Source organism: Castor canadensis, chromosome 6 (assembly GCF_047511655.1).
Source record: "Castor canadensis chromosome 6, mCasCan1.hap1v2, whole genome shotgun sequence".
Classification (NCBI taxonomy): Eukaryota; Metazoa; Chordata; class Mammalia; order Rodentia; family Castoridae; genus Castor; species Castor canadensis.
This window is the reverse complement of record NC_133391.1, coordinates 24,413,612-24,426,110: the sequence shown is the minus strand read 5'-3', so window position 1 is coordinate 24,426,110 and position 12,499 is coordinate 24,413,612. Positions and strand designations below refer to the sequence as shown.

At 35.1% G+C, this 12,499-nt stretch overlaps 1 protein-coding gene across 1 annotated transcript in view; it reads right to left on the bottom strand.

Moving 5' to 3' along the window:
* The window catches only part of Plcz1 (phospholipase C zeta 1), a 43,450-nt gene extending 31,280 nt beyond the window's left edge, over positions 1–12,170 (bottom strand). The window contains exons 1-3 of the mRNA XM_020186421.2: positions 12,101–12,170; positions 7,605–7,806; positions 1,773–1,917 (exon numbers count right to left, since the gene is read on the bottom strand). Of these exons, the coding sequence (XP_020042010.1) occupies positions 1,773–1,917; positions 7,605–7,806; positions 12,101–12,155 (402 nt within the window). The 5' untranslated portion in view covers positions 12,156–12,170. The remainder of the gene's footprint in view (positions 1–1,772; positions 1,918–7,604; positions 7,807–12,100) is intronic.
* Between the last annotated feature and the right edge of the window lie 329 nt (positions 12,171–12,499).

Genomic DNA, 12,499 nt, shown 5'->3' with positions numbered 1-12,499 from the left:
GGAAAAAAATTTGGAGGCTTCTTAAAAATCTAAACATAGATCTGCCATATGATCCAGCAATCCCATTCCTGGGGATATACCCAGAGGAATGCAACACAGGTTACTCCAGAGGCACCTGCATACCCATGTTTATTGCAGCACTTTTCACAATAGCCAAGTTATGGAAACAACCAAGATGCCCCACTACTGATGAATTAATCAAGAAAATGTGGTACTTGTACACAGTGGAATTTTACTCAGCCATGAAGAAGAATGAAATCTTATCATTTGCAGGTAAATGGATGGAACTGGAGAACATCATTCTGAGTGAGATTAGTCAGGCTCAGAAGACCAAAAATCATATGTTCTCCCTCATATGCAGATTTTAGATGTAGGGCAAATGCAGCAATGTTGTTTGGCTTGGGTTACATGACAAGGGGAGTATGGGAGGTATGGGATAGGTAGGAAACCCAAAACATGAAAGTGTTTGATGTCCCCTTTCCAGAGGAACTAATACAGAAACCTTAAAGTGACAGAGGTCAAAACAAGAATGGGATAAGGAACCAGTGTAAAGACCAGTTAGAGATGAATCTACTTGGGTTGTAATACACTTGTGCATGGAAGCAATGCTAGGAATCTCTTTGTGTAGCTATCCTTAACTCAACTAGCAAAAACACTTTGTCTTTCTTACTATGCTTATGTCTTCTCTTCAACAAAATTAAAGATAAGGGCAGGACAGGTTCTGCCTGGAAGCGAGGGGGGAAGGGGGGAGAAGTTGGGAGTGGGGGAACAGGGGATAGAAATGACCCAAACAAAAATACACATGTGAATAAATGAATAAAAAAATAATAAATTCCACATTTGTGATCATCAAAAAAAAGAAATCAGACAATTAAGAGAATCAGTGCAATGCTATCATTCAGATTAGATATTTATAATTTGAGAATATTTATTTATACTCTAATATGTATGATGATTTTAAGTTTGTATCTACAGATTATGTGACATAGTGACAAAAAGAACTTCAACTTTATTGAAGTCTGTGAGTTTACTGTGTACACATTATTTAAGTGCTGAGGCAGATTTTGTTAAATCGCTTCAATTGTATTAAACTGCACTATGATTGAAATTCTTAAGAAACTAAGTTAGTAAGGTTGAAAAAACAATTTAAAGTATCTGCAGTTGTACAATTAGACAAGTTTGTAAATGGAATCATGTATTATTCAAAGGTACTCAAAACTGAGGATTGCTAAAATCTGTCCAATTTATAGACTAGGATTTGTAAACTGAACTTTGTCCTATGAAGAATTAAATCTTTGAGTCAGTAACTTTAATCAATTTAAATTCCAAAGTAAGCTTCCGAATATTCTTTGTTATCAACATGATAGTCATAAATGATATCCACAATTTAGGTAAATCATTACTGGCACTTTTTACTTTTGTCTTGAAAATGAAAGTTGAATGTTAATAAAATATTTCTATTATTCTAGATCAGTACTTCTCAAGCTTTTATCAATGACAACACATAGTGAGAGATATATTTTATCTAACACCACATATACAAAGTATTAAACAAAAAAGTTCCACAATACAAAATGTACCATACAGCCTGCATTTAACTTTGATAAATCTCCCTTAACTCTTTACTACATGGACTTTGCTACCTACTAATAGGTCATACTCCACAATTTAAAATATCAGTGAAGCAGGGCAGGCATTGTAGGATTTAGAGACCAGTAAATAATGATTGATTTTGTTTAAATAACTACCATTTCATGAAGACAGGTACATACCAAGAATGCATACTTGTGTATTGCTTGGATAACGGTTTTAAAGAGAAGTTTGCTGGTGAGTGTATAGCCGTGGTACACCACAGGGTCATTCTGTGACCCATCCCAACAGTCAATCTCCAGACAACGACATCCTTTCACAAGGGCACTGGTGCAATTTAAACAAAATAGAGTGTCAAGCCCAGACCATTGACAGTATATACCCAGAGGTGAAAATGTTCAGAAGGTTATTTGTGATTTTGTAATAGATGTCCACAATAATGACAAATATGAAGTCTCCAGAAATTTACAACCTGAAAAGGAAGAGCACACTATCTGTGAAATATAACATGGCACCTCCTTCTTTTTGATCAAATATTTTACTCTTTATTGGTCCCCAAGGCTTGGTTTACAGTAAAAAAAAAAAAAAAAAAAAAAAAAAATCCCTGCCTCCATCGTTGTAACTAAGATACATCCCTACTGCCAACTCAAGCAATTTGTTTATGGTGATTTATACTGTTAACTGCAATATCATTGAAATGAGATATTACCTAGCTACTTGGGAGGTGGAGATTGGGAGGATCACTGTTCAAGGACAGTCCAGGGAAAAAGTTAGCAAGAGCCTATCTCAACAAATAAACTGGTGTAGGGGTACATGCCTGAAATTCCAACTATGTGGGAGGATCATAGTCCAAGGCTGACCCAAGGCAAAAATGCAAGACCCTCTCTGTAAAAGAACTAAAGAAGAGAAATTAGATAATTTTCAAAGCCATTTCAGAATAAAATGTATCAGTAAAACTTTATCTGATTCTTTCCTCACATCGTTTTGGGGAATGGAATGTGGTAGGAAAGAGGAAAAGAGTGAAACCATGGCAATACTTTTTCCATAGAGATAATGTATAATACAGGGAGTAACTGTAGATGACTGACAGCTTAGTAAACAATCTTTGTGTTCCTAACCATTTCTTACAAGGCCACTTCTAATTCTCATCCAAGTAAGAGCTGGAAAAATTAAACTACTTTATGCAATGGAAACCTGAATACCTGCTAACCTGTGTCTTTTTGACTCATAATTTCACTAGGAGAAAAGTTCAAACTAACTGCCTCCGAATATACCAAGTTCACTGCTTTGCCCAAACTGAGGAAAATATATTTCCACTTCTACTAATATCTAAAACTGAATTTTTATTTTTCCACCAAATAAATTTATTTCCATCAAATAAATCTCAGCTTCTTGACCTAGACATAAATTTTATCTTAGGTTTATAAGTCAGCTGTACCAACTCAGTTGAAACGAATTTTCAGTGTTCTTAATCTCAGAGAGGAGTGATGGATGCTTTACTAACATATATACTTTTATTTATGCTGTGTCAATTAGAGCTGATTGAATTCAGATGTTTCTATCCACTAAATACTCAGAATATTCACAAATACAGGCACCTCAAAAAATTCTAGCCAACCTAGAACATGTAAGTCATCAGGAAATACTTTATTTCTTGCCAGAGTTCACTAAAATTTACTGAATTATTTACAAAAGTATCTATTGGTTTCTTCAAATGTATATATAGCAACAAGATGATTTTTATTTTACAAACACATACATACCCACATCTCTTTTTTTCAATGCTGGAGATTGAACCCAGGACCTTTCACTTGCTAGGCAAGCTCTGTACCACTTGAGCCACACTCCAAGCCCTCTTGTTTTTATTGTGTTTTTGAGATAGGGTCTCCCTGCTACTTTTGCCTAGGCTAGCCTTGAACTTGAGATCCTCCCAAACACAGCCTCCCAAGTAACTGGAATTACAGATGTGCACCATTACTCTGGCTTTCTTTCTTCTTATTTTCTGTGAACTTGACCTGACCTGGGGCTAACTTATGGCAACCACAGTGCCAGCACTACCAAAACAATGTGTTGATTAGTGCCATAGATCAAAATCCTAAAATTTCTGCTGTTCATTGTGCTCTAAGTTCCACAGGAACAGGAAATTCCAGTTTCATAAAACTGTTTGGTACACAGTTGACTGTGATTAAATATTTTTGTGCTGATATTTAAAAAGAAGGGGGACTTTAGGGTGTAATAAGAAAGGTGGAAGGCAGAGAAAAAATGATGCTCTAAAGTGCAGTCTTGAGAGAGACAGAGCTGTTCAAATGTGGGCTGACTGGAAACACTAGGATCTTAGAACTGATGCTCACATCTACTAGGAAAGTGGCCAAAGCAGAGAGTTATTTCCCCCTAGAAAACCAGGTTAATGCTTATTTTCCCGGAGCCCCCTAGCTCTCAGTTTTGCCTCCCTGGAGATATTTGGCAAAGTCTAGAGACATTCATTGTTGGTTACCACAACTAAAGATGGTGGGAAAATTTGAAACCAGTATCTCCCTGGTTTGGCCACGGATGTGTCTAGACATTCTACTACACACAGAACACCCCTTAATAAAGAACCAAATGGCTCGGAATATAATGGGTTTGAGAAACCCTGCCTTAAGTCAGGACAACCTGGGGAAGAGGATGTGGACCCAGCACCAAGAGTACCAAATGACCATAGGAAGAAATGTGCCTCTCAGATCTTTGGGGATCATGCTGAGTCCCTTTCTAAGGAGATGACTCCAATAGCACTTAGGAGTGTAGCTGAGGAAATATAAAGCAATTATGACACTGAGTCAGCATGCTGAACTCAGTGAAAAAGAGAGACTGCATGTTCCCTTGGGAATAATAAGATGAAAGACAGAAGGAACCTTAGTGGTAGGGCATTAGAGAAAAAGAGGAATGGTGAGTTTTATCTACCTCAGTGTCATCACTAAAACAAGATATGAAGGTAAAAATGCATTCTTAGGTAAAACTTCAGAGTTTTACTCTCTACCAACACTTGTGTGGAAGGAATGGACCTGGAAACTTTTCCAGAGAATCATCCAACCCATTAATATTTCCACAAGTAAATAGTCTTCTATTTGGGGCACTAGTCTTAAATTGGGATAATTTGTAGAATTCTACATAAATGTACTTCTTGGCTTATGAATTCATTTATGTAGTATTTAGATTTTAAATTAGAAATGAAACAATGAGTATTTGTACAGTTTTAATTTCCATGAAAGGAAATTTCATGGAAATTTCAGGAAGAAGAGGCTTGCTTTGTCCCCTCTTTGATGACTATCAAAGCAATAGGGAGCATAAATTCTCTGGCATCTACCTGAAAACATTCATGAAATCTGGACCAACAGGGAGGGAAACTATCAAAAACTTAGTAGTGGAAGAAAACTTTTTGTAAGTAATACTGGTTACTGCTCCTTCTCTAGATGGTTTTAATTTTACCCATTGATCAAGCCAACTTTTTCAAAAATCATAAATTCAGACCACATGGTTTGGTTTCTAGAAAAAAATGTTTTAAGTGGTTTATTCAGAGGCATGAGAGAACAAATTTTATCTTTTCTAGAGATGATACTGTGTTTCCTCTCCCTATTTCACTCTGAGTCTCATTTTTGGGAAATTTCTCATTCTAAAGAAACACTACTTCTGAGCAGCTATTTTGTTTTTTATGATCATTATAAATCTTATAGCTAATCCTGTTTTTCTCTTGACTTTGGCTTCTATAAAGCTTTGAGTGAATTTCTGCCTGCATTCTAAAATTTGTGCAGAGCTTTATGGTATGAAATTCCTACTTTTAACTTAACTTCATTTATTTATCATTAAAATCCCCCCCCAACACTTCCTATAAGGTTATCAGGGTATAAGACATTATCATTTTTATTTCTTTATATTGTGTGAATAACATTTTTTATTTGCAGTTGAATTTTAACTGGCAATTAAGTTTGAGGAGCTTTGGTTGATTAAACTTTCGACATTAAATGGCAGGTATTATTAGCTTCCTTCTTTTAAAGATGAAAAAGTAGAGAAATGAAGAGGTTGTGCCTGTCAGGTAATTAGCAGATGAGGGAAAGGAGGAACTGTAAATGGAACCAGAAACTTAAACACTGATGCTTAAACTCACATTCCACCATTTCCTAAAAGCAGAGACATTATGAAAGACCTTCCTTCCAAAGATTTGCCTTCCAAATGTAAGTAAAGAAACAGAAGAAATACAATTAAATACAAATTTAGATTTTCATCTGAGTGGAACATTTTCTTGGAATTCAGAAATAACTGTGTGTCTGAGTAGACATGTTTTAAAACTTATATTTTTCTTTCCTTTAAAAACACAGAATAATAAAGTACGAATAGAAATTTCTACAATGAAATTATAGCTATAAATTGGACTATCATTACAGAATTCTAAAAGGATATATTTTTTAATTCATGTGTTTACTTAGACTTCAAATTAGAGAAACAGCAACATTTTTAAGTGAGATAAAATGATTTTTTCTTCAGCAATACAATACCATTGTGCAGCTGTTAGATATCACTTATATTCTACTGATTTCCAGTTCTATTTCTCCAGCCTGTTCGTTTTTTCCAAGTTCCAGACACATACACCCAACTGACTATGTGACCTAGCCCTCTGATAGCTAGTATCTCAAACTTAACCTGGGAGCCACAGAACTCTTGCTTTTGCCTCATGCCCTACAACGAGCTTCTCTCTCAAGCTTCACCACTTCAGCTAACACTTGGTACACTTGGTTCTTGAGTCAACCATCTTACTCCTGATTCTTTCCCTTAAACTGCTTCTCAAATCACTTTGGTAAGCTTGCCTCTGTGTCCTGAACATATCTCAAATTCAGCCACTTTATCTCAGCTGCTACTTCATGAAGTCACCATCTATATGTCAGTCATCATCTACACTGCTATGATAATTTCCCAAGTCATCTTTGACCTCCCTATCACCTTTCTTCCAGTGTCAAATTGTGATACTATCTTCAGGAAAATCACTCCAAGGGTTTCCCTATACAACTGGAATAAAATCCATTACCTTTTCACCGTCAATAAAACTCTCAAAATCTGACCGTCTTCCTCCTCAAATTCATCTCCCTTTTTTCCAGCCCTATTTTCTGTCTTCCTCTCATTTGAATGTGCCAAACGCTTATCGTGTCTTCCATTTAACATGTCTTTCCTACCAGATCTTTTCACAATTTCCTCTTTACTGTCACTTAGGTTAACTGAGAAGCTTTTCCTGACCTGACCTAAAGTGACACTCTCCACTCCGCCTCCCCATGTAACTTTCCATTACATTGCCTTTGCTCATTTTCTTCATAGGACTCATTAGTCTCTAAAAACATATATTTACCTGTTTGTGTCTGCCTGTTCCCACAAACTTGTACACAGACAAGTGTAGCAGCTTTGAAAATTTTATTCACCACTGTAGCCCGGCTGACTGACTAAACTGAAGCCCAGTGTTAACACTGTGATACACTGTAAGGTGTAAATTGGAGATATATCATCGATTGCTTTAATCTATGTAAGTTATTTGACATATGAATCTTAAAAGCCATTGCCTGTGAATGTCATATTATATAATGTTTTACATGTTGTTTTTTCTTACAGCAATGTGGACTGATGTCTGGGAATTAATTTTCAACAACAGTTTTTAAAATCTAGTATACTCTGGTTAGCTAAGTATAAGAAAAGGCATGCTTTCCCAGAAGTATCCAAATTGTCCAGGAAACCTCACAGGTGTCTTAGCCATAGAGAAGAGGTTAGCAGGCAGGATTAGAGGGAAAATATATGGTACTAATACACACAATAAATTATATTGCCACTTCATTCAAAGGTTTCATCCTCAAGATACGCACAGATAAAAATCCCTTTTCCCTGAGTGTTGGTAACATGGAGAGTTACTTATTATTCCTTGCTCTTTCCTATTGAGGTAGAAACCACCAGGAGCTAACAGGTATTTTAAATGTAACTAAACTAAAAATCAAAATAAATACCTTACATATCCCCAAATGTCACTTGGTCCCACTAATTGATCAGATATCAAATATGTGTTATGTGAAGATGAAATAAAATAATCACTTAATGGCTGAGTCATATCTTGATAAACTCTTTTACATTCCTCTTTAAATAGTAGACATTCAGGTGAACACATGTATCTTATAAAACCTTCCAATGACATCTGGTGTACTTCCTTAACTGTAAAAAATAAATAAAGAGGATGCAGAAATACCGTTAGTAATACAAAAATTGCATCTCAGTTGTAAACATCTCACTTGCAGTAGAGCATCTTTCTAAACGTATAAAGAGTTGGAATTAATATTAACAGTATTGCTAACTTTTCTTTGGAAACAAGTTTTTAGTGGATATCCCTAGTTCTTTCCTATCAACATTCAAGAATAGTTTATTATCTCTGATTCATTTATCATAGATCAATGAACTTCTGCATTTTACACATGTGAGTATGACACCAACATCAAAGAACCGAACATTATAGCACCCCAGGAGCCATCTCCTCCTAACTTTCCAGAACTGTCCCACCCAAATATATAGACTGCCCATGCTCCCAAAAGCATAGATTAGTTCTCTCCAGTTTTTGTGTTTTTTATGAATGGACTCATTCAGGACATATTTGTATTCATGATTTCCTTTGCCCCACACTGTGTCTCTAAGACTTATTTCTGTCATTGTATAGAGTTATACATGGCTCACTTCCATTGCTTTGTATCGTATGACACTGTACAGGTATGCTGTCCTTTTTTATCCCTTCTATTCTATTTAGATACTCTCCTGAATGGGGCTGATACAAATAATGCTGTCATAAACAACTAGTACCTGTGTTTTGATGCAACTTGTATGCATTTATGTTTCATGTGTGCCTCGGAATGGAATGGGTCATTTGCATGTGATCATTTATAGTAAAATTATCTCTGAACTTTTTACTCAAGGTAATATGCACAAAAATTATCAATTTAAGCAGAACATGGGCTCTGTAACCGGACAGTTTGGATTTGAATCCATTTGTGTGCTATATGACTTTGGGCATGTTATTTAACCCCTCCCTACCTATGGAATGGGGAAATCAGAGGCTCCACCCTTATATATGTTAGCTCTATAAGTGTTGTTGTTTCAGCTTAGTTTGGTCCAAAAAAACTGTAATGTATATTCACTTTAGATTAGAGTATAATCTTTGGCAAAAAAATATCGTTAGGAATTTATCTTGCAGAAGTAGAGGTTCAGACAAAGACTGATGTGCAAGAAAGTACACATTAGCATTATTTATAACAGAAAAATAAATAGGAGGAAGGAAAAAAATTAAAGCACAAATGTGCCACAATACTAGATAACCATTAAAAATAACATAGCATAAAAATATACAGTAAAATAAGTAAATGTTTATGACACCATAAAAGTGAAAAAGCCAGCATTCAAAATGCTATTGCTATCTTGGTTAAAAAAAATAAAAGCTAAATGAAAATGCATTCGAATTTTTACAGGCACACAAACCTCTATTTCAAAACCATGTAAATTTAAGAATCTGGGAGCAGATGGGACAAAGGCATTATGTATTGTAGCAGGGATGATTTGCATTAATTTATCATTTTTCCCTGTACAATTAGCAGTCATTGGCTTGATAGCCATTTTGAACTATTGAGTAACTAAGTAAACATCTTTAATAATGGAATAGAAAAGAAATTTGGGCATTTCCTTAAAAGCCTCCAGATTGAAATGAGGATCAATCCCAGGGACTTAAAAAAAACCTCACTGGGGACACATCTCATCACTGAGGACACATCTCATACCAACATGGAAAGAGGTCTAGGATCTTGACAACATACGATCCTAATTCAAATAGGCTTTAATAAGACTGAAGTGATCAGTAATAGTGTCAATAAAATCAAGGTGCTAGCTGTGTATGACAGTGTCTAAGGCAAGTGAAAGCTCAAAAGATGAAATGAACAAACAATATAATGTCATAGTTAAAATGCAAAACAAAAAAATCCAAGGTGTTTACTGCTACTTGTCCAAATATGCTTTTGTATCTTTTAATTTACCACCTGGAGGTAACACTGTCAGGATACCTTCTTTTTGTAATATTCACTAGAACAGTGATACCCAAAGTGTTTATCTGGAAACTGGTTACTTCCAGGGAACAATGACAAAGAATATGATCCAGAACATGAATCAATTTACTACTTCCTTAGAGAAAGTTTTAAAACAAAAAGTCTGCTCAACTTCTCAAGTATACTTGGTATATAATTGCTTTACATTCTGATGCATTTATCTTGTTGCAAACCTGCAAAAGTTTAATAGTGCTCAGAGCAAACTGTTATTAGCACTGTACTCAATCAAGTCACTACAGTGCTTACAGCCTCCAAAGTCTTGGCACGGCACTGTCATGAAGCCCAAATCTTTAATCCAGCCTACAAGACTCTACATGTTTTGGTCTGTGCTTATCTCCTCAAGTTCACCTTCCTCTCCCCAAGTTCTGACCACACTGTCCTTTGTCTGTTCCTTCAGTTCTCCAGCTCAGGGGCAAAGCTTGTCTTCCCTGGACCTCAGACACTTCTCCCAGGTGATCATATGACTTGTTCTTTCACCTCATTTAAGTCTCAGTGCAAATGCCACACCCTCTGAGAAGATTTCAAACTGAGCTAGACCTCCTGGGGCATTTGTCTCCTCTTCTGTATTAATCTTTTCATAACACTTAGCACTCTGAAATTACTCTTTTACATGATTAATTACCATTAATTTCACTCTAGCGCTCATCAGAAATTTAAGATCTGATTGCCTTGTCCTCCACTGTGTCCCCAACCCCTGGAACCACACTCGATTGCCACAAATAACCATTTGGATGAATTATAAATGTATGAGTCAAAAAATGAATAAACTTGACCTTGGTAAAACCTGTATATTTTAAACACATAGTCAAAACCAACGTTTGGTAGCATAACATAGACTTTTATACCATCTCTGTTAAATGAATATTTTGAGCTATTCTGTCAGTTAATTTCTGTGGCATTAATAATTGTTTTTTAACAATATTTTTGGATAATCATACAAATATTTTAACATATTATGTTTATTATTTGGTTTTAAAAGGAACATAAATTAAAAAATTGACATGCTTTACCCATTGAAAAATGGAACAAAAATTTCAAATCATATGACAGATCACTAGCCAAAATGGTTATTTAATTTAAACATAGTGACTATGGGTTCAAAAATCAAGGAAAATCTCATGTGCTATTGCACAACAGAGTGACTATAATAATATTTTACTGTATGTTTCAAAAAATTGGAAGAAAGGATTTTGGGAATTTCACCATAAAGGAATGATAGATGTTTAAGATACTTATTTCAACACACCATGCACATATACATGCTATCTCATTAACATGCACAACTTTTATGTTCTTAGGTATCAGTTAAAATTAATTAAAAATATAAATAATACATTTTGAGAATTTTGAAAAGTAAGAATAAATTTATAAAAATATTTGTGAAATTCTGTTTCCCTGGTTTGGGTCGAAAACATTCTGCAAAGGTCCACATGTTAAAACCTTAGCACCCCACCTGGCACTCTTGGGAGGTGGTTGAAACTAAGACGTGGGCCTGGTAGGAGGTTAGATCATGGAGGGTGTGCCCCCTAAGCAGATATTAGGATATTAGGACCCCAGAGCCTCCTCATTCTCCCTTTGGCGTTGCTTCCCAAGACATGAGGTGGGCAGCCTCCTTCCCACACACTCCCACTTTGCCTCACCCACAGGCTCAAATGCATTGAACCCCCAAAACTGTGGCCCAAAATGAACCTTTTCCTTTTTAAAACTGATTATCTCAAGTATTTGTTTCATTAACAGAAAGGAGCTTACTGACATAGTCATACATAATTATGTGTACACATGTATATAAATGTAAAAATGAGATCTGTTGAAACTATTCCAGTAATGAGAGGGGAGGAGGGTTAAAGGAGAATGATGGAGGGGATGAATTCAAGTATGATATAATTGATATATTGTCGGAACATTTGTAAATGCTACAATATACCCCCACCCAGCACAACAATAAAAAACATAACTATGTCCATAGTGACTTTGTAATATTTTTTCTCCCTAGATTTGTTTTTATTTAGCTCATTTAATTTTTAGATACTAACATTTTCATATTTAAATAATATAATGAGCAAATGGAAGGCTGTCTATAACTGGGTTTTTTTCTTATTCATAAGATCAAACACATTTTTCTAACAGGGTACAGATAGCAGAATCTTCATCTATTTTCACTCCTACATTCATTTCTGAGCACTGTAAAGATATTTAGTTAAAAGAAAGGTGCTAGGCAATGTAACAGAAAAAACAAATTCTATCAAATACAAAAATAAAAATGTATATTTTCCAGAATTTGACCTATGCAAAAATTTGAATTTGATAAGCATGATTCCTAGGATACTTTGCATATGAATACTGTGATAGATTTTGAAATGTAAGCATACCTTCCAAAATGGGTTCATATTTTTGAATGATCTCATACGTCAAGGTCTCACTCATCGCAAATATATATTGTTCTTGAGTGAGAAATTGAATCAGATTATTTTCAGACAGAATTTTCCGGTTTTCAGAGTACGTGTTGAAAATCTCAGTAATTTCCTCTCTATGTGCAATAATCCGGTAAATTGACCTGAATTCTTCAATGGTGATTCTTCCTTTTTTCTGTCTGTCATTATCCTACTAAAAAAAATGACTGGTGGGCTCACAGTATGAGTAGGAAAAATATACAAAATAAATGTTAGAGTGTTCCTATAATACATATAGCAATTTAATACTTTTACAAAGATAAAATTTATATTGGATTCTTATTGAATATTAAAATACACAGAATTGAAAAGTGATAC